Consider the following 22112-nt stretch of genomic DNA (forward strand, 5'->3'; position numbering starts at 1 on the left):
CCGGTCCGTCCAATGAGAGGCAAGGATACCTCATCATCCTTCTGATCAGGGGGGTCGACGAGACGCAACAATGTCTAGTTTTGTTTAATATATATATATATATATTTTTTAATTCGGTTGTTAAAAAGAATAAAAAAGTATAGATTTACAACGGATCGAGAGATAAAAACTGCAACGATGCATTGTAAGCAGAAAACAACCGAGGAATGTTTAGTATCAGAATCTTTAGCGATGCGATGGAAACTAGACTCTGCAAAACGATATAACAGGGTACTTTCTGAAACTCCTGTGACATGGTTTCAGGAAAAATGGGGAAATCCAAAGAAACGAATAGCACATCTATGCCGCCTTCAGGCACCCCCACCTATGCTTCTCCATAAAAAGTGGCCGTTGTTATATGGTGGTTGCTGGGGTTACTCGTTCAACTACAGCTCTAACGAAGCCTGTTTTTTTATCAGCTTCGAGAAGGGGAGATCTATACCCCTTCGACAGAGTTTAAGGCCAACCTTACCTCCACAGACTGGTCTATCTTGTGCGTGTTTGGATCAACAACGTCGAAGCCAGAAGCCCCTCAAAATGGTGAAAATGGAGAAAGAATTGTATCCAGCATGGTGTGGGAGTCCAAAACTTCAGTCTCCGGCAAATGGTACTTTAGAGCTAGCCATCAGATGTGTACAGAAGCAGAGAAGACCGCAGAGTATTTTGTCCTGGAGTACTTTAGCAGCGAATGTGGGATATTTCAACCAACATTGCGCATTCCTCTCGAGGAATGGTTGAAAGTGATGGAGGTAGAAGACCGCAATGTTAAACAGCTATATGTCATCAGCCGAACCTTCAGCGATATAATAAGGGTGAAGACGGATTTGTAAACCGTAGACACACCCATCTTCTCTACAACAGCCAATCACGAGCTTCGCCCTCCTCCTCCTCACCATCTAAAAAAAAGTGATTAAAAGACCCGAGAATTTGAATCAGCATGTACTTTTTTTTTGGCCCGCTTCGAGACAAATGGAACTCACTCAGGAAAATCTGCAGCCCACTCCTCCTCCTTCACCACCTCCTTCTGACCCTGAGTCAACACCGTCGCCGACGCGTAGAGAGCCAAGACCAACCCTCCTGGGGCTTAAACCTAAGCGTACATCTTCACCACGGAGAAGGGTTAGTAGTCCTTTTCCAGAGTGTCGCAAGAACTTGTTGAATTTTTTTTCGGAGCCTGAGTTTCCGTACCATTCTTGTTCTTCTCTACCATCAACCATGCAGGAAGAGATCGAGCCAGGGTCTCTGCTCGACTCTCAACCATCACCACCGGCGGAACCTCAACCGCTAATACCGGAGCCACCTCCTGCATATTCACCGGCATCACCATCAAGTCCTCCATCACCTGAGCAGCGAGAGGACGAATCAGAGGACGTTTCAGATGACGACTTGGACGCCAACAAAGAAAATGAAACCGACGGTCAGCTGTCAGCCGTTCTCATGAACACGGTGAAAGCTGTGGTGGTGTACGTGTTGGACCACGTACTGAAGTTGTATCGACAGGAGATTTGCAACGGCTGTGTGGTGAGTCATCCTAGTCAGAATCAGCATCCGTGCTTGGACGAAGAACCTGATTTTTTCTACATGTCACATTTTGAACCTGTGAACAAAAGACTGTTGAAGGAGACGCTTATTTCAGCCGTCTCAAGCGCTCTTGAGAGACGGTTCATTCGTATCTCACCCGGCAGGATCCTCGGGCTCGTGGAGGCCTTTCTGTATGATCTGAAATACGCCACTCGCATTAGCAGTAAAATACAAACGGTACTTGATGTGTTGGTTGGTGACAACAGAGCTAAGCAGTGCATGTTGAAGGATGCGTTTGAGATATGGGAAGACAAACAACCAGAGGAGGGTAAAATTGTGCGTGTGGAATTCTAAATACTGCATGTTGTGTTGTCGTGATTAAAGATTTCTTCATATTCACCTGAAAACAAGTAAAAAAAAAACTAAAAAAAAACATGGGGAATTTTCCTCAAAGAATGTGGGCCTGTGTAGAAGAACACACGATCGTTTAGTATCTGTTTTAAATCATGTTATTAAAAACAAGACAAATTGCTATCTGTTTAGAGACGAGGTTATTCACAGATTGTGTTTTTTTTTTGCTCATTTGTTGTAGCTAAAATAATGTGTTGTGAATAATAAAAAAAAAACATAAAATGCTATTCATGTTTGTCGTTTTTTCATAAACTTTTGGAGAGACGTGGGGTAAACATGTCTGAGAAACGTGTCATGAAAAAAGTGTATTATAACCCCTCTCACCCGGGGAGTTTTGGAGGGTTATATAGACTACACAGAGCTGTGCAGGATGAAACCGGTAAAAAAGTAAATATCGAAAAAGTCAAAGAATTCCTCTCAGAGCAGGACACTTACACTCTCCATAAACCAGCCAGAGTACATTTTACCCGAAATAGAGTGTTTGTACCCCGACCTCTGGTTCAATTTCAGGCAGACCTTTGCGATATGCAGGCTTTGGTGAAACACAACGACGGTTACAATTATCTCTTGACCGTTATAGATGTATTTTCAAAAAAGGCCTACGTAAGGACACTAAAGAGAAAATCAGCCCCCGAGGTTGTCAGGGTCTTTGAGTCTGTTTTGATAGAGAGCCAGAGCCCTGAAAAGTTACAGACAGACGCCGGTAAAGAGTTTTTCAACAGAAATTTCAAGAGCCTGATGAAGAAACACGGTATTACTCACTTTGCCACAGGGAGCGATCTCAAAGCCTCGGTGGTGGAGAGATTTAACCGCACGTTGAAAACGAGAATGTGGAGGTATTTCACAGCCAAAAATACACGCAGGTACTTGGACGTGTTGCAGGATTTGCTCAAAAGTTACAACAACAGCTACCACAAGAGTATAAAAATGACCCCTGTGCAGGTCACGGTTGAAAATACTCCTCAAGTTTTTCAAAACCTGTATGGTTCTTTCCCTCTCCGCTACAAAGAAAAGTTTAAGCTTAATTTTAAGCAGGGGGATCTGGTGAGAATATCTAAACTGAGAGGTGTGTTTGATAAAAAGTACGAACAGAGCTTTTCCGACGAGCTGTTTACTGCATCTGAATGCACTCCTCGTCTACCTCCTGTTTACAAACTCAAAGAATTTGACGGGGAGCCAATAGTGGGGACCTTTTATGAAGCCGAGTTGCAAAAAGTACAGGTGGCTCCCGACAAAATCTACCGAGTGGACAAAATTTTAGACAGGAGAGTAGTACGAGGTGAAAAACAGGCTTTGGTACGGTGGAAAAATTGGCCCGAAAAGTTCAACAGCTGGGTCAAGGCCAAGGATCTGAAAGACGCATAAAACCGCTTCTCTCCCGCAACCTTCACTCTGTCACTACAAGTACTCCATCATGGATCAACGGCTCAAGGAGGGTTTTTACATTACCCTACCCTCTAACGCTAGCCTCAATGTGTTTAAAAATAACACAGCCTCTAGATTTCAGGTGGATTTAGCCCAACATATAGATTTAGAGGGCCCCTGGCAGGTTGCATTGACGGAAATATCCTATCCTCACACCTGGTTTAACGTGCCTATTGACACGGGATTCTTTGAATGGAGAGATAAACCTGTTGAAGGTGCCACTTCAGAGCCCGAGGTCCACCGTCAAAAGATTAGAGGAGGTTATTACAGTAACCTGACTCAATTTACACAAGAGTTAAATGCCTTTCTAAAAAGAATTGGATCGGATGTGCTAACAGTCTATAGCAACATTCAAAAGAGATATGAATATCAGGCAGGGGGTGCAACTCATCTACGTTTTTACCCCCCCTTGGCCTACATTATGGGGGAAATTCCCGGGAGATGGGTTATTTTCAACGAGAGGATGGCTCCCTACCCGGCAGATATAAAGGGAGGATTCTATCACCTCTTTTGTTACAGTGATATAGTAAAGCACCATGTGGTGGGTGATGCTTACGCTCCTCTCCTGAGAATCGTTGATGTGAAAGGTACATTCGGGGACGTGATTACACAACATTTCAACCCCCCATACTACCTTCCTGTAGCCAAAAACCACATTGAAAACATTTCTGTCGAAATTAAATCGGATCAAAATCAACCGCTCAAGTTTACCTTTGGCAAGACGGTGGTGAAATTACATTTTAGACCCGTTTCTTCTCAGCTGTAAAAATGATGCATCAAACCCTCGACCCTCACCGTTTTGTGAGCTATTATGAAAATCAGGTGGGAGGAGCCCTCCCTGGTTTTTACGGGGCCCCTGTAATGTACGGGAAGGGATAGGTTCTGTATTTTCAAGGCTATTTCGTTTTGTATCGCCTCTGGTTAAGAAAGGTTTTGCCATTGCTAAACCCCATCTAAAAACAGCTGCTAAAAACATAGCCTCGCAGGCCATCTCCCACGCTATGAGCAGAATAACTGGAGAAGGAGATTCTCAAGAAGGCTCCGGAGGTATTATGGTGTTGGCCAGAAGACCCAGGAAGAGACCCCCGGGGGACCGTGTTTTAGCAAGGTCTAAAAATAACCGACGCGGGGCAAAGAAGAAATCAGTAGGGAGAGGTCTTGCTAAGGGAAGGAGGTCCGTCGCAGGCAGAAACCTAGACTCTGGAGACATATTTCTCTAAACAAAAGTTTCAGAGAAAAAACAAAACAAAACAAAACAAAAAATAAAATGGCTTTATTGCATCACAAATCGGCAGAGTGTAGCATGGCCGAGCTGGATTTATTTTCAGCTCCCATGACGCAGTTGTCTATCGACGAGAAACTCTACACAGAGGTCATGCCTCTGTCGGCCATTACAGATACAGGTCCTATAGAGTTTTTTATACCAGGGGACGGTGAAAAATATTTGGATCTAAATGACACCTTGCTCCATCTCAGGGTGCAAATTACCAACGCCGACGGCACGAACCTAGTGGCCGATGCCCCTGTAGGGTTAATCAATTACCCTCTGAATACAATCTTCAGCCAATGCGATATTATTCTGGGGGATAGACTGATATCACAGTCCAGTGCCACGCATCCTTACAGGGCTATGATTGAAGCCCTGCTCAACTTTTCAGAAGCTACTCTAAAAACACAGTTTAGCTCAGGGCTGTTTTACAAAGACACCGCCGGCTCTATGGACTCTGTGGTGACCGTCAATGGTCCCAATCGCGGCCTACGCAGCAGAGCCGAATTTACAGAGCACTCCAGAGAGCTCCACCTGTTGGGACCTCTCCACGCTGATATATTATTCAGCGAGAGGCTCCTTTTGAACTCTGTGGACATGAGAATTAAGCTGACCAGAGTGTCCGACGCCTTTTGTCTCATGGGGGCTGCCAACAGCACCTACCGTCTGAAAATACTGGGTGCTGCTCTGTTTATGAAAAAAGTCACCGTTTCCCTGCCCGTGCGTTTGGGTCATGCTGCCGCCTTGATGAAGGGCAACGCTCTCTACCCTCTGTCACGGGTGAACGTGAAAACCTACTCCATCCCGCAAAACTCGAGGATATGCAACCAGGAGAACCTCTTTCTGGGAACTATGCCAAAGTATGTGGTTATAGGCATGGTACACCACGAAGCTTTTACGGGGAGCAGGGATCTGTCTCCTTTCAATTTCATCCATAACGATGTGGAATACCTGGCCTTGTGTCAGGATGGAAGACAGGTGCCGGCCAAAGCTTTTCAGCCTCAATTTAACAACGGTATGTCTGTCAGAGAGTTTTACAACATGTTTACAGCTACAGGGAGACACTTGAAGGATTTACCTCTGAGCATCAACAGGAGAGAGTTTGAACAAGGATACTCTCTGTTTGTCTTTAATCTCAACGCTGGGGAGGATGCTGACGCCCTATCCCCCGTCTCCAACGGGAATTTAAGGCTGGAGATGAGATTCAGAGTGCCTTTACCTCAGACCACTACACTGATTGTGTACGCCTGCTACGAGTCTATTTTGGAGATCAACTCTAAAAGGCAGGTAATGGTGGATTATTACTAAAAAAGAAGAACATGAACAGCCATCAAATAGAGAGTCTAATGACTCGCTTAGTGGGAGACGTTTTCTGTGGAGTGTGGGCCTCGGATCAGCTGCTGACGTCATCTTTTAAAACCCCCGCCTACTTCATCGTCAACACACACCCTGCGCATGAGCCGGGGGAGCACTGGCTGGCCCTGACCCTGGAGAAAGATGGAACGGCAACTTTTTTTGATTCATTTGGATTTCCTCCTCGTTTTTCTTACTACCCTAAACACATTTTACAGTTTTTAAAAGACCGTTCCAGCGCTATTTTATATCACAACAGACAGTTGCAGCATACCTTCTCTTCAGCCTGCGGTCAACACTGTGTTTATTATTTATGTCATAGAGCCTGCGGGCAAAGTTTTGAAAATGTTTTAGCGTTGTATAAAGAGGATGAATTAAAAAATGACGAGACTGTAACTGCGTTTGTGAAAAAATATCAAAGCTGTGTGAAGCGTTATAAATGTCAATCTTTTAACCATACCGTGTGTTCTTTACAAATGTTTAAACATTGTTACAACTTGTGAAATAAAAGACAAGAAAGACGAAACCTTTTTGAAATGACGAGTTTTTATTATTATTAATAGCAAGGTTACAACTATAAAGTAAAACTAATCCAAGGAGATTTTGTTTTTTTATTTTTATTTTGTCTCTTAGTTATAAGCGGGGATGCATCCCAAGCTATGTCTTCTTCTTCTCCTCCACCGCCTGTCCTCTCTGTCATAGGCGTGCTCCACTTTGGGGATAAAACAATTGTTCTCTTTGACCCTCGCTCCCCGTCCGACATCAGTCTGCGGTATTGTTCACGAGCATCGGGGTTGTTCACGGAGGATAGAGGGATGTTTAACACGCTCAGAGTATTTAAAAAACCCAACCACCCCTTGGGCTCAGATCTCTGGGCTCTTATGATGACAGGTGTTTAATCAGATCCATCATATGGGAGCCTCTGATCACTTTCCCCTTGTAAACAAATTCACTCTTGTCAGTCCACCGCGTCTCGCCGTTTTTACTCATTTTTCTCAAGATATAAGAGGCATTTTTTCGATCCCTCTGGGGAATGGATTGTAACAATTCAGCAATTGTCTCATCTCCCCATTGTTGCTGCTGCTGCTGTTGCTGCTGCCCCCCTTCTCCTTCTTCTTCTTCTTCTTCAGAGACTTTAGACGGTCTTGTGTGACTTTTCTCGTCTTTTACATCTTGTTTGATAAATGCGAGATATCTCTGCAACAGCGCGTTGTATTTTTTAATTTTTTTATAAGGATTTAGTCCAGGTTCGTTTAGCACTGCCCTCATCTGTTCATCCAAATCACCTTCAGCCGTGCGTCTCATCGATTGAGTCTGGGTTTCACCGACCATCGTGGGCGTAGGGTTTGAATGAGTCAGACGACTCATTTGCTGAGCGTTCAACAGATACATCTTTTGAGTTGCTTTTTGCTGATTTGCCATATCTGTCCACAAAGTTATCCTCTATTCACCAGACCTCCTACAAGCTGGCCTAATATAGGCACCACGGCAGAGAGCAACGGTAAAAGAAACCCTCCCGACTGTCTCACCAAAGCAGCGTGTCTGTTTTTCAGAGATTTTTTTTTATCAGCCAGCAGTCTGATGGTTTTTTTCTGCTTTTTCAGTTTCTTATATTGACAGGGCGTGAGAGGGACGTTTCCCTTTAATAGATTTAAACAGATTTCACTGATACACTGAAGAAAGTCTGGTGAGCAGCGTCGGAGAATATCTCTCCGCTTCCGAGGTGTGCAGTGACATAAAGCGCTCAGCAGAGGAGCGTTCCTTTTTATGCGTTCAGACATTTTTAGACTGATTTTTTAGGCAAATAAACCACGGGCCACTGATGAGGCAGTATGCCGGCTCTTAGTCTGTAGCGCTCTGGACAACTCGGCGTGAGATCTACAACTAAATATGAAAAGGGGTTCTGAGTGGCGTCTTCAAAACTCTGAAGAAAAAAGCTTTTTCTCCCTGGAAATATTTGCTGAGCCAACACATTGATCTGCAGCTTGTCTCGCGGGTTGTTAAAGAGCACCAGGTAGTTGGTGTTCAAGCTGATGGTGCGACTGTATTTACCTTTGTAAAAAAGATTTTGAGTAAGCAACATCACGCTCATATTTTTATGATGCCTGTATTGCGTGAAAATTCTTGCCACTTCAGGATGCTCAGCTGCCTGTAATAACACATCGTCCAATATAACGAGGTGCGTTTGATGAGGGGGAAACAAATCAGGGTCGTCAAAAGAATCAGGCAGTCCTTCGATGAATTTAATATTTTTATTAACTTGTTGCAGTTCATCATACATCGGTTGACAAGAAGTATAAATCCATACAATATTGTCAGGGACTCGTTGCATAACATCTTTGCAGTTTTCTAAAACATTTTTTACAAAATGGGTCTTCCCGCAACCACTAGGTCCTACAATCTGACATGAAAAGGGAACACACAATCTAGGATCAAACTCTATTTCTTCAGCCATATGTGACATTTTTTTTTTTTTTTTACCCCTCAAAAACCAAAAGGCAGAGTATGACCGTTAGGCAGCAGCCTTCTCTTGTCAAACACTACACGAAACCTTTTTTGAAATGACGTGTTTTTGAGAAGGAAACCTTTCTTATCACGCTGAATTCCCTGTTGGGGGGTTTCAAGAAAAAAACCCTCCTCCTCCTCCTCATCCTCCTGCTCCTCATCCCTCTCTGCACCCTGCGCTGCAGGGTGTCGTCTGCGTGAACGCTTCACAAAACCCTCCACCAGTTTTTTCACGCTGTCAAAGTTGATTTTCTCACAGCAGGCATGTGTCTGGGTTATACCTTTAACCTTCAAAACAACATTGTTCGTTCTCGTTTGATAAGCATAACTTTTAGGCCCAGCGGCGGCAAATTCCTGTATGGTGTCTCCCTCCAACTCGTCCGTCAAGTCCCCCAGATAATTGCCCAGCTCCAGCGCATTCTCTCCTGTTTTAGTCGTGTAAATGAGGCTGTCTGTGTCAAAGTAAAGCACTCTCTCCTGCATTTGTTGTAAATAGTCGTACAATTTTAGACGCCCGTACGCCGTCGTGAAAGCGGCGATGAACACGTTGTCTACTTTATTCGGCGGGGCAATGTACCGCTCGCCGTAGATCCACTGGACCAGAGCCACTCTGTCGTTTAGAAAAGAAAAGTATCTGATAAAGTGTTTTTCTGAGAACATTAAAGAGAAAAACTCTTCAGGCTCTGTAACAAGCACCGTCTGGCAGAGGTTGCTTCTCTGCGCAAACTTTCCCCAAAAACTGTTGAGACATAATTTCGAGACTTGTCTTTTGGCTGGATTTGGTTTAATTTTGTTAGCGTCCAACAAGATGCCCTGATGCTCTTGATAATCCCTGATGTATTTTTCTCTGCTCTCCTGGTCTACAGCTTCGGGAGGGTAACCCGACGCCTCTTGCTTTCCTTTTAAAAACGTCTGCATGTACTTTAAAAAGATTGAATCGTCGCGACTTTCAAAATGCCAGACCTCTGTGATTTGTGACAGGCGATAACCCATGTCCAGAGCCTTGTTAAATTCAGGGGTGACCCAAACCCCCTTTAGGACGCCGACAGAGAGAGAGACGAGACAGGAGGAGAAGCCGTTACACCCACGTACCATGGGGTCCTGTCTGTAGATATTGCCAAAACTTCCAAAGGGTTCTTAAGAGTACTTTTGCAACAACAACAACGCAAGAAGGGGTATTATGTTTTAATGTTTTTATGTTTTAATGTTTTTATTTTTTTTAATTTTTTTTTATTAGTAAATCATGGATCCTGAGGAGTACCCCGAAACTCCCCAGGACCCATTTTTAGCTTTAAACAATGCATTAGAGGATTTGAATCATGCTCATTCCATTGTCGAAAGTTTAGATCATTTTCACTCGTTGTTAGAGACTGTCAGCTTAGAGAATGAAACCTCCAATTCATACCTCTCTGAGCCCTGCACGCCTTCACACAGGGCCGCACGCTCTCCCAACAATGAACCCGACCCCGGAGTATCACAATTAGAACGCTTCAGAGATTTAGATGATGCCCTGGAGCTTTTGGAAATTCAGACAGGGGGTAACACGGAGCAAATCCTATCACCCCGTCCCGTCTCCTCTGTAGATGGAGAACGCATTCTTGACCCTTTAACCCCAGCATTATCACCGCCTCGGTCGCGAACACCGCAGCAACAATTGGGAGATGAGACAGTTGATGGAGTTCCCCAGAGGGACCCTCTACCGCAGTCTCAACCCGTTGTAGTGATTCGTGATAGATTTAACAACGTTGAAATAAGACAGATATTAAGGTTTCCCACTCCTTCAGGTGTGGCTGATTACGGAGATTTCTACGGCAGTGTCATGGGTACGGCTCAGGAACTGTGTGACAGAATCTTTTCCCAAGCGCAAGCGCAGGATATTATTCAAATGGAACTGAGGGGACAACACTTTGCTAAGAACGTGTCCCGCTTAGCGAGAACAAACTAAGCTGACACAGGTCTAGCAACTTTTCAAAACTTGTTGGATGAACTCGTTCAGTCTAATATGTCACTCATGACCGATCAGGATCTAGAATTAGTGGTTCAGTTGATTCGTAATCCGCGTGGTGCAGGTCGTATAAAGTTGGATTCTATGTTAGATAACGAAGTGGTTAATAAAAGGAGGAGATTTCTCTACGTTGTAGAAAACCCAGACAACAATCTGTGTTTTGCCATTAATCTGGCTCTCCTGCTACATCCGTCCATCAGTCACAGAGAGGCTGAGAGAATAGGGGCGGAGTTTCAGAACAGAGTGGGATTCACAGATCACAGAGATGTGAGTTTTAGTGACGTGTCACTCTTTGAAAAGGCTTTAGACTGTAAGATCGTAGTGTTTTACAGAAATAAAGGCAGCCGCACCCTCGCTATATTTCACACAGCAACTCCCAAAAAAGACAAAACAGCGTATCTTTTTCTCCATGAAAATCATTACTATGGCATAAAAAACTCTAAAGTCTTTTTTGGGCACTTCTTATGTCTGTAAAGAGTGCTATACAGGATACGACAGCGTATGCAGCCATCGCTGTTGGGATCACTGCTCTGTGTGTTTAGACCCCCGGTGTTGTAAACTGACATTTCAGCCCGTTTCTTGCGCAGACTGTCACCATACGTGTCGTTCGGATTACTGTATGAGAAAGCACAAAGAGCAGGTGGAGAGAACAAGCTCGGCTCCGCGAGAAACCTCCGTCAAACGCAGCCAATGCGATTTGTATAAGCAATGCAGAAAATGTCACCGTTTATGGTACACAGGGGTTGACGGCGCGTGTAAACCCGTAAAATATGTGGAGAAATACTTCCCGAGGGCCGATGGCAAAAAAAACCACCAGTGTTTCATTCAACAGTTAAAACCCGACAAAGATCACAACCAAAACATTGTTTTTTACGACTTTGAAACATACACAGACGAGAGATCCGTGCACAGACCGTTCCTGGTGTGCACAAAATCCTTAAAGGGAGAGAAATGGAGCTCTTCGGGCTCTTCGTGCGCCACCGACTTTGTTCTGCGTTTCAGAAACACTGTCTATCGCAATGCTGTGTTTATAGCGCACAATTCAAAAGGATTTGACGGGTACCTAGTTCTCAACGCTATGATAGCTCTAGGAATAAAACCTTCTCTTATCATGCATGGGAGTAAAGTCATCTGTTTTACAGAACCGGATTTTCAACAAAAATACATAGATTCTCTGTGTTTTTTAACTATGCCTCTTTCATCAATGCCCAGGGCTCTGGGTTTTGAAGATAAAGTTAAAGGCTATTTTCCTCACAGATTTAGCTCAAAAGCGACTTTGAAGTACGTGGGTCCCTATCCCTCATCCCAAGCCTACGGCACAGAGCGCATGACGGTAGAAGGCAAACTTAAATTTGAGACGTGGTACGAGCAGGTGCGTCACGGCGTGTTTAACTTTGCAAAAGAGTTGCTCCTTTATTGTGAAAATGACGTCAACATTCTCGCAGAAGCCTGTACAACATTTAGAAAAGGTTTCATTGAGGAGACGGGGGTAGATCCATTTAGTCGCTCCACTATAGCCTCGGCTTGCATGAAAGTATTTGTCACTAATTTTCTGACCCCAAACTCGTTGGCCATCCCTTCACCCGACCACTACAAAAGACAATACAGATCATTCTCACACTGCAGCATACAATGGTTAGAATGGCTCTCACCAAGAAGGTATCTTTATTCACCATGCGCTTAACGCGGGTGAAAAACAGCTGGGGACCTACTGTGTAGACGGTTATGCAGAGAGGGGGGGCGTTAAGTATGTGTGGGAATTTTTAGGTTGTTTTTATCACGGGTGCCCCCAGTGCTTTCAGCCGCAGGACCGCTGTCCGCTCACCCACACCACATTCGAAGAGCTTCATTCGAGCACCATGAGGAGGCTGGAAACGCTACAATCTGTATATGGGGTAAAAGTGATAGTTATGAGGGAGCATAGATGGAATGAATTGAAAAAAAGTGACGCGAGCGTGCTAGAGTTCCTCAGGCGTTACGACCCCCCGCAGCCGCTCCTTCCCCGCGACGCTCTGTATGGGGGGAGGACCTGCGCTGTGAGACTGCGGCATACGGCAGAACAGAATGAGAGCGTGCGTTACGTAGACGTCACGTCTCTCTACCCGTATGTAAACTGCAGCTTCCCTTATCCTCTAGGTCACCCGGAAATCATTTACAGAGATTTTAAAGATCCGAGCGCCTACTTTGGGTTAATCAGAGCCACGGTGTATCTGCCGAGGGGTTTGTATTTTCCCATGTTACCTTACAGAACACTCGCTGGTAAACTGGTGTTTACACTGTGACCTGCCTTTTAGAGTTGATCTCCAAAATAGACTCGTAGCAGGCGTACACAATCAGTGTAGTGGTCTGAGGTAAAGGCACTCTGAATCTCATCTCCAGCCTTAAATTCCCGTTGGAGACGGGGGATAGGGCGTCAGCATCCTCCCCGGCGTTGAGATTAAAGACAAACAGAGAGTATCCTTGTTCAAACTCTCTCCTGTTGATGCTCAGAGGTAAATCCTTCAAGTGTCTCCCTGTAGCTGTAAACATGTTGTAAAACTCTCTGACAGACACACCGTTGTTAAATTGAGGCTGAAAAGCTTTGGCCGGCACCTGTCTTCCATCCTGACACAAGGCCAGGTATTCCACATCGTTATGGATGAAATTGAAAGGAGACAGATCCCTGCTCCCCGTAAAAGCTTCGTGGTGTACCATGCCTATAACCACATACTTTGGCATAGTACCCAGAAAGAGGTTCTCCTGGTTGCATATCCTCGAGTTTTGCGGGATGGAGTAGGTTTTCACGTTCACCCGTGACAGAGGGTAGAGAGCGTTGCCCTTCATCAAGGCTGTGGTGTGACCCAAACGCACAGGTGGGGAAACGTTGACTTTTTTCATAAACAGAGCAGCACCCAGTATTTTCAGACGGTAGGTGCTGTTGGCAGCCCCCATGAGACAAAAGGCGTCGGACACTCTGGTCAGCTTAATTCTCATGTCCACAGAGTTCAAAAGGAGCCTCTCGCTGAATAATATATCAGCGTGGAGAGGTCCCAACAGGTGGAGCTCTCTGGAGTGCTCTGTAAATTCGGCTCTGTTGCGTAGACCGCGATTGGGACCATTGACGGTCACCACAGAGTCCATAGAGCCGGCGGTGTCTTTGTAAAACAGCCCTGAGCTAAACTGTGTTTGTAGAGTAGCTTCTGAAAAGTTGAGCAGGGCTTCAATCATAGCCCTGTAAGGATGAGTGGCGCTGGACTGCGATATCAGTCTATCCCCCAGAATAATATCGCATTGGCTGAAGATTGTATTCAGAGGGTAATTGATTAACCCTACAGGGGCATCGACCACTAGGTTTGTGCCGTCAGCGTTGGTAATTTGCACCCTGAGATGGAGCAAGGTGTCATTTAGATCCAAATATTTTTCACCGTCCCCTGGTATAAAAAACTCTATAGGACCTGTATCTGTAATGGCCGACAGAGGCATGACCTCTGTGTAGAGTTTCTCGTCGATAGACAACTGCGTCATGGGAGCTGAAAATAAATCCAGTTCAGCCATGCTACACTCTGTCGATTTGTGATGCAATAAAGCCATTTTATTTTTTGTTTTGTTTTGTTTTGTTTTTTCTCTGAAACTTTTGTTTAGAGAACTATGTCTCCAGAGTCTAGGTTTCTGCCTGCGACGGACCTCCTTCCCTTAGCAAGGCCTCTCCCTACTGATTTCTTCTTTCCCCCGCGTCGGTTATTTTTAGACCTTGCTAAAACACGGTCCCCCGGGGGTCTCTTCCTGGGTCTTCTGGCCAACACCATAATACCTCCGGAGCCTTCTTGAGAATCTCCTTCTCCGGCTATTCTGCTCATGGCGTGGGAGATGGCCTGTGAGGCTATGTTTTTAGCAGCAGTTTTTAGATAGGGTTTAGCAATGGCAAAACCTTTCTTAACCAGAGGCGATACAAAACGAAATAGCCTTGAAAATACAGAACCTATCCCTTCCCGTACATTACAGGGGCCCCGTAAAAACCAGGGAGGGCTCCTCCCACCTGATTTTCATAATAGCTCACAAAACGGTGAGGGTCGAGGGTTTGATGCATCATTTTTACAGCTGAGAAGAAACGGGTCTAAAATGTAATTTCACCACCGTCTTGCCAAAGGTAAACTTGAGCGGTTGATTTTGATCCGTTTTAATCTCGACGGAAATGTTTTCAATGTGGTTTTTGGCTACAGGTAGATAGTAGGGTGGGTTAAAATGCTGGGTAATCACGTCCCCGAATGTACCTTTCACATCAACGATTCTCAGGAGAGGAGCGTAAGCATCACCCACCACCTGGTGCCTTACTATGTCACTGTAACAAAAGAGGTGATAGAATCCTCCCTTTATATCTGCCGGGTAGGGAGCCATCCCGGGAATTTCCCCTATAATGTAGGCCAAGGGGGGATGAAAGCGTAGATGAGTTGCACCCCCTGCCTGATATTCATATCTCTTTTGAATGTTGCTATATACTACTTGCACATCCGCTCCAATTTTTGTTAGAAAGGCATTTAACTCGTGTGTAAATTGAGTCAGGTTACTGTAATAACCTCCTCTAATCTTTTGACGTTTGACCTCGGGCTCTGAAGCGGCACCTTCAACAGGTTTATCTCTCCATTCAAAGAATCCCGTGTCAATAGGCACGTTAAACCAGGTGTGAGGGTAGGAGATTTCCGTCAATGCAACCTGCCAGGGACCCTCTAAATCTATATGCTGGGCTAAATCCACCTGAAATCTAGAGGCTGTGTTATTTTTAAACACATTGAGGCTAGCGTTAGAGGGTAGGGTAATGTAAAAACCCTCCTTGAGCCGTTGATCCATGATGGAGTACTTGTAGTGACAGAGTGAAGGTTGCGGGAGAGAAGCGGTTTTATGCATCTTTCAGATCGACCTTGACCCAGCTGTTGAACTTTTCGGGCCAATTTTTCCACCGTACCAAAGCCTGTTTTTCACCTCGTACTACTCTCCTGTCTAAAATTTTGTCCACTCGGTAGAGTTTGTCGGGAGCCACCTGTACTTTTTGCAACTCGGCTTCATAAAAGGTCCCCTTTATTGGTTCCCCATCAAAATCTTTGAGTTCGTAAACGGGGTAGACGAGGAGTGCATTCAGATGCAGTAAACAGCTCGTCGGAAAAGCTCTGTTCGTACTTTTTATCAAACACACCTCTCAGTTTAGATATTCTCACCAGATCCCCCTGCTTAAAATTAAGCTTAAACTTTTCTTTGTAGCGGAGAGGAAAAGAACCATACAGGTTTTGAAAAACTTGAGGAGTATTTTCAACCGTGACCTGCACAGGGGTCATTTTTATACTCTTGTGGTAGCTGTTGTTGTAACTTTTGAGCAAATCCTGCAACACGTCCAAGTACCTGCGTGTATTTTTGGCTGTGAAATACCTCCACATTCTCGTTTTCAACGTGCGGTTAAATCTCTCCACCACCGAGGCTTTGAGATCGCTCCCTGTGGTAAAGTGAGTAATGCCGTGTTTCTTCATCAGGCTCTTGAAATTTCTGTTGAAAAACTCTTTACCGGCGTCTGTCTGTAACTTTTCAGGGCTCTGGCTCTCTATCAAAACAGACTCAAAGGCCCTGACAACCTCGGGGGCTGATTTTCTCTTTAGTGTCCTTACGTAGGCCTTTTTTGAAAATACATCTATAACGGTCAAGAGATAATTGTAACCGTCGTTGTGTTTCACCAAAGCCTGCATATCATATTTACTTTTTCGCCGATTTCATCCTGCACAGCTCTGTGTAGTCTATCTAACCCTCCAAAACTCCCCGGGTGAGAGGGGTTATAATACACTTTTTTCATGACACGTTTCTCAGACATGTTTACCCCAAGTCTCTCCAAAGTTTATGAAAAAACGACAAACATGAATAGCATTTTATGTTTTTATTCACACCACATTATTTTCATTTTGAGCTACAATAAAAGTAAGAGCAAAAACACAATCTGTGAATAACCTCATCGTCTCTAAACAGATAGCAATTTGTCTTGTTTTTGATAACTTGATTCAAAACAGATACTAAACGATCGTGTGTTCTTCTACACAGGCCCACATTCTTTGAGGAAGATTCCCCATGTTTTATTTTTATTTTTTTTTTACTTGTTTTCAGGAGAATATGAAGAAATCTTTAATCACGACAACACAACTTGCGGGATTTAGAATTCCACACGCACAATTTTACCCTCCTCTGGTTGTTTGTCTTCCCATATCTCAAACGCATCCTTCAACATGCACTGCTTAGCTCTGTTGTCGCTAACCAACGTGTCAAGTACCGTTTGTATTTTACTGCTAATGCGAGTGGCGTATTTCAGATCATACAGAAAGGCCTCCACGAGCCCGAGGATCCTGCCGGATGAGATACGAATGAACCGTCTCTCAAGAGCGCTTGAGACGGCTGAAATAAGCGTCTCCTTCAACAGTCTTTTGTTCACAGGTTCAAAATGTGACATGTAGAAGAAGTCGGGTTCGTCGTCCAAGCACGGGTGCTGATGCTGGCTAGGATGACTCACCACACAGCCGTTGCAAATCTCCTGTCGATACAACTTCAGTACGTGGTCCAACACGTACACCACCACAGCTTTCACCGTGTTCATGAGAACGGCGGACAGATAACCGTCGGTCTCATTCTCTTTGTTGGCCTCCGAGCCGTCCTCTGACTCGTCCTCTGATTCGTCCTCTCGCTGCTCAGGAGATGGCGGGGTTGATGGTGATGCCGGTGAATATGCAGGAGGTGGCTCCGGTATTAGCGGTTGAGGTTCCGCCGGTGGTGATGGTTGAGAGTCGAGCAGAGACCCTGGCTCGATCTCTTCCTGCATGGTTGATGGTAGAGAAGAACAAGAATGGTACGGAAGCTCAGGCTCCGAAAAAAATTTCAACAAGTTCTTGCGACACTCTGGAAAAGGACTACTACTAACCCTTCTCCGTGGTGAAGCTGTACGCTTAGGTTTAAGCGCCAGGATGGTTGGTCTTGGCTGTCTACGCGTCGGCGACGGCGTTGACTCAGGGTCGGAAGGAGGTGGCGAAGGAGGTGGTGTAGGAGGAGGAGAGGGCTGCAGATTTTCCTGAGTGAGCTCCATTGTCGCGAGGCGGGCAAAAAAAAAGTACTTGTAGATACAAATTCTCGTGTCTTTTAAACACTTTAGATGGTGAGGAGGAGGAGGGCGAAGCTCCTGATTGGCTGTTGTAGAGAAGATGGGGGTGTCTACGGTTTACAAAACCGTCTTCACCCTCATTATATCGCTGAAGGTTCGGCTGATGACATATAGCTGTTTAACATTGCGGTCTTCTACCTCCATCACTTTCAACCATTCCTCGAGAGGAATGCGCAATGTTGGCTGAAATGTCCCACATTCGCTGCTAAAGTACTCCAGGACAAAATACTCGGCGGTCTTCTCTGCTTCTGTACACATCTGATGGCTAGCTCTAAAGTACCATTTGCCGGAGACTGAAGTTTTGGACTCCCACACCATGCTGGATACAATTCTTTCTCCATTTTCTCCATTTTGAGGGGCTTCTGGCTTCGACGTTGTTGATCCAAACACGCACAAGATAGACCAATCTGTGGAGGTAAGGTTGGCCTTAAACTCTGTCGAAGGGGTATAGCGCTCCCCTTCTCGAAGCTGATAAAAACAGGCTTCGTTAGAACTGTAGTTGAACGAGTAACCCCAGCAACCACCATATAACAACGGCCAATTTTTATGGAGAAGCATAGGTGGGGGTGCCTGAAGGCGGCATAGATGTGCTATACGTTTCTTTGGACTTTCCCATTTTTCCTGAAACCATGTCACGGGAGTTTCAGAAAGCACCCTGCTATCTCGTTTTGTAGAATCTAGTTTCCAACGCCTCGCTAAAGAATCTGATACTAAAGAATCCTTGGGTGTTTCTGTGTGTCTTTTTAAAGGTTTCTGTTTACAACGCATCGTTGCAGTTTATTTTTCGATCCGTTGTAAACATATTTTTTAATTCGGTTGTAAAAAAGATTTTAAAAAGTATAGATTAAAAAAAAACCTGGACAATGTCGCGTCTCGTCGACCCCCCTGGTCAGAAGAATGATGAGGTAACCTCGCCTCTCACTGGATGGACAGGAGGCGGGCTTAATCCTGATGCTGCATTCTCATTGGATGGACAGGAGGCGGGACTAATCCTAATACTGCATTCTCATTGGGAATGAGAATGAGAACAATAGACCTGTCACTTTTGACAAGAAGTGCATTATATACTCTCTATTGATTGATTGATTGATTGATTGATTGATTAGGCTAAATGTACATGTTTCCTTCGTGCCTCCATTACTGTGTGCCTGCAGGGAAACTAACCCTACCTTAAGTCAACATTTTGTCCTCAAGTGAATTCAGTACATTTCATAAGACCATGTAACCTTGGCACACCTGATTGTGAGAATTTGACCATCAGTATGAACATTATAATTATGTTCCTGTCAAACCTCAAGCACCAAAAACTTGTTTTGTTGTAAACTCCCTGTTTGGTAACAGATAATTATCACATTCTCGATTGACTAGATTAGTTTGATGTTGGTAGTGAGACATGATGACACTATAAATATTCACAGGTTTTTATGACTGAGTTAAGTGTCTTCAAGAAGAATTCATATGATAAACTTAACACAGAGTCTGTTTCCCCTTTTGGTTGTTTTAATCCAGTACCAGAGGAGGACTTACCATGTGGCTAAAAGGTTTTATAAGTAACCATGTCAACATGAAACTTCTGAAGACCTGTGTCATCCTTCTCCTTCTGACTGTGTTGTTCTTTGTACTAAGAAACATGGACCTGCTGCAGGTGAGAACTGGGATTATTGGTAACACTTTAAAGGTGGTCATTGAGTGTCTTTCAATGTACTAAAGTGGGGATTGGGCCCCCCTGGGGGCTCCTGAGACACTGAAAGGGGGGTCGCGAGATGCTTTCCATAAACAAATAAAAGTTTTAGGATTTGCAAAATGCATATTTTACCCATTATTGTGAAAATACATACAAAAAGTAGTTGAATTTAAAAAACAACGATAGTTGTTAAGTAAGATTTATGCTGAAATGAAAGTGATATGTGAAAAAATCCATTAAATGTAAGTTTGCACAGAAGTGCAACAATGAAGCTGAAATGTTTGGGAACCCCTGCTCTACGCTATGAATGCTAAAGTCCCGATTGAAAGAGTTTGTGTTGAGGAGACAGGCTGGCTATTCATCAACAAGTGACATCAGGAGGGTAATAATGTCATAACTGTGAGGACCGGAGGGGTATTCCATGAAGCAGGATAAATTCAATTCTATTAATTTCAAGAAACTTTATTTTTCCCCTGGGGGCAATTCAAAGGCACCCAGAGCAGGAGCATAACAAAGAAGGCAAAAACTTTGAACTAAAAATATAAAACACCAAATTAAATACTAAAGTTAAAATACAAAATAGATGCAGTAGAATAGAGATATAAGTGGACAGTGATCTTTTTTAATTAAACTGAATTATTGACAAATGTAAACAGAGCTATATGCAGTAGATTAATACTGAGTGAGGGGAGCAGCCGGCCGGCCGTCCCGTCCATGTTAACACGCTGTAGATACGGCTCAGAAAACATCACAGCGGGACTCAGATGTCACACTCCCTGTAGACAGTCATGACTCAGAGTTATTTTCAGAGGATATACTTGATTTCTGCTGTATTTATGTGTAAAATGTCACACATTCAGCCTTTAAAATATGCACAGACTCTTTATAAATTTGCACTAGCTCCATTCAGACAGCTGCTGTACCTTGCCATATAAATTATGCTGTGCAGCTGTATAACAGAGTTCAATTAAATCTGATATAAATTGTATATCATTGTTTTATCTTATTCCTGCATTGGTTAATTTACATTTAATGGTAGGCCTACGGCTTTAATTTGACATTTCTGTAGGTTTTTAAAAAATATTTTCATGGGGGGGGGGGGAGGTAGGGGGCAGTGGGTGTTGTTAGATTGTAGATTGTTAGATTGTTGTTAGATGTGACAAATATATAACATAGGCTTAGTCCATAACTGTAGAAATAAAGTTATTACAACACAAGCTTAGTCAATTTTTAATTCATTTAGATATTTTATTGTAAAGAACGTAATAAAATGTGACATATTGTACATTTCCTGTACACTCCTGGTTTGATAGAAAGATTTGCAGAATCACATAATTCACAGAGTGACATCTTGGTGGCACTCTGTTGTCTCAAGTGACTCACACATCTTCCTAGTTGTTGTCTCACTTAGAATGACAGTTACGTAGCAGTGCAATTGCTCATACAATGGAAAATGGAGTTGATGAAGGGGCAGAAGAAAGGATCCTTTGTTTTCTTGTCCCCTGACATCATCATATTAGATCCCGAGCAATTCTGTCGCGAAACACTTTTTTTCCCATGTTGAGATCATTGCAGTGGATATTACTTCAGTATTTTATAGAGTGGCCCTCAGTGTATCGGCCTGGTCTTATAAAATGTCTATAATCCGCCATTAAATTAATAATGCGCCAGATACAGAAACACCTAACTTTGAGAGGGAAAAGTAGACAATATGTAATTGGAAAAAATTAAAACACAACTTTGATCATTGAAAAGAGTAAATAAGAGAACATTTGTAAATGAAATGTTCATAAGGGGAGAGCATGCTGTAAGATCAAGAAATGTAAACGACTATTGTCCTTAGGTCAAGTTAAGAATAATTCCAAAGTGACTTCCGGCAGATTAAAGTTTTAAAAATAAACAGTTATTAATAATACAAATGTATTTGGACAAATATTCCATCTTTTTTTTGTTTATTTTATTTTAGTAAATTTGTTCGATGCATCTTTGTCACCATCCTTCTTTTTCAACTACTTGCCAGCTAAATTATAAAGAAAACTCTGCCATCATCAACAAGAAAGTGACCTATACTCAGCCCAGTGCTCCCCACACTGCTCCTCCCACTGCTCCTCCCACTGCTCCCCACACTGCTCCTCCCACTGCTCCTCCCACTGCTCCCCACACTGCTCCTCCCACTGCTCCTCCAGTGCCTGACAACTTCTGCACCATCAAGCCACTGTCTTCTGCAGAAGCTGAGGAGGAACGTCTCATATTGGACTCCATTGCTTGGCCTGAAACTCCTCCTCTGCCAGTTCCTTTTTCATTGAGTCAGACAAGTAATGCCGCCCACAGCACCTTCATCATTCTCCCAGGGGGGGTTGGAGACGAGCGGCATGTAGGAGACCAGCTGGAAGTTATGATAAAAATGTACGACTTCCAAGGTAACCCCAAGAAGTCTGGAGGAGATGCAATTGTTGCCCGGTTGCACAACAGGGCACTTGAAGCAGGTGTGGCTGGACGAGTGGTGGATCACCTTAATGGCTCCTACTCTGCTGTATTCCCTTTACTCTGGGAAGGAAGTGCACAGGTTGAGGTAAAGTTCAATATGTAAAATGTACAATAAGTGATGCCAAAATAATTACCTAATGCAATGTCCTGTAGGTCATTTAATTCATGAAATCTAAACCATTCCCCCTGACTTACTTTTGCAAACAAACAACAAAATAAAAAGTAAGAAAAAAGAAAAGACATTGTGGAAGTTTTA

At 43.9% G+C, this 22112-nt stretch overlaps 1 protein-coding gene and 1 long non-coding RNA gene across 4 annotated transcripts in view; one reads left to right on the forward strand and one right to left on the reverse strand.

Moving 5' to 3' along the window:
* Window positions 1-22112, reverse strand: part of LOC132956315 (uncharacterized) — a 295674-nt gene that overhangs the window by 255980 nt on the left and 17582 nt on the right. The gene's annotated exons all lie outside the window — the stretch shown is intronic.
* Window positions 1-22112, forward strand: part of LOC132956295 (NXPE family member 3-like) — a 146927-nt gene that overhangs the window by 102046 nt on the left and 22769 nt on the right. For 2 of the 3 annotated variants that reach the window (XR_009665998.1, XM_061029670.1), the window contains exons 2-3: window positions 19206-19330; window positions 21390-21941. Coding sequence is in view for 1 of the 3 variants with exons in the window: in XM_061029670.1 (XP_060885653.1) it covers window positions 19214-19330; window positions 21390-21941 (669 nt within the window). In the remaining 2 variants the exon portion in view is untranslated. Of the gene's footprint in view, window positions 1-19205; window positions 19331-21389; window positions 21942-22112 lie in introns of those variants that run through there. The other variant, XR_009665999.1, reaches the window with a different exon arrangement.

The sequence above is a fragment of the Labrus mixtus genome, chromosome 22, assembly GCF_963584025.1.
Source record: "Labrus mixtus chromosome 22, fLabMix1.1, whole genome shotgun sequence".
In the NCBI taxonomy this organism is placed as follows: domain Eukaryota; kingdom Metazoa; phylum Chordata; class Actinopteri; order Labriformes; family Labridae; genus Labrus; species Labrus mixtus.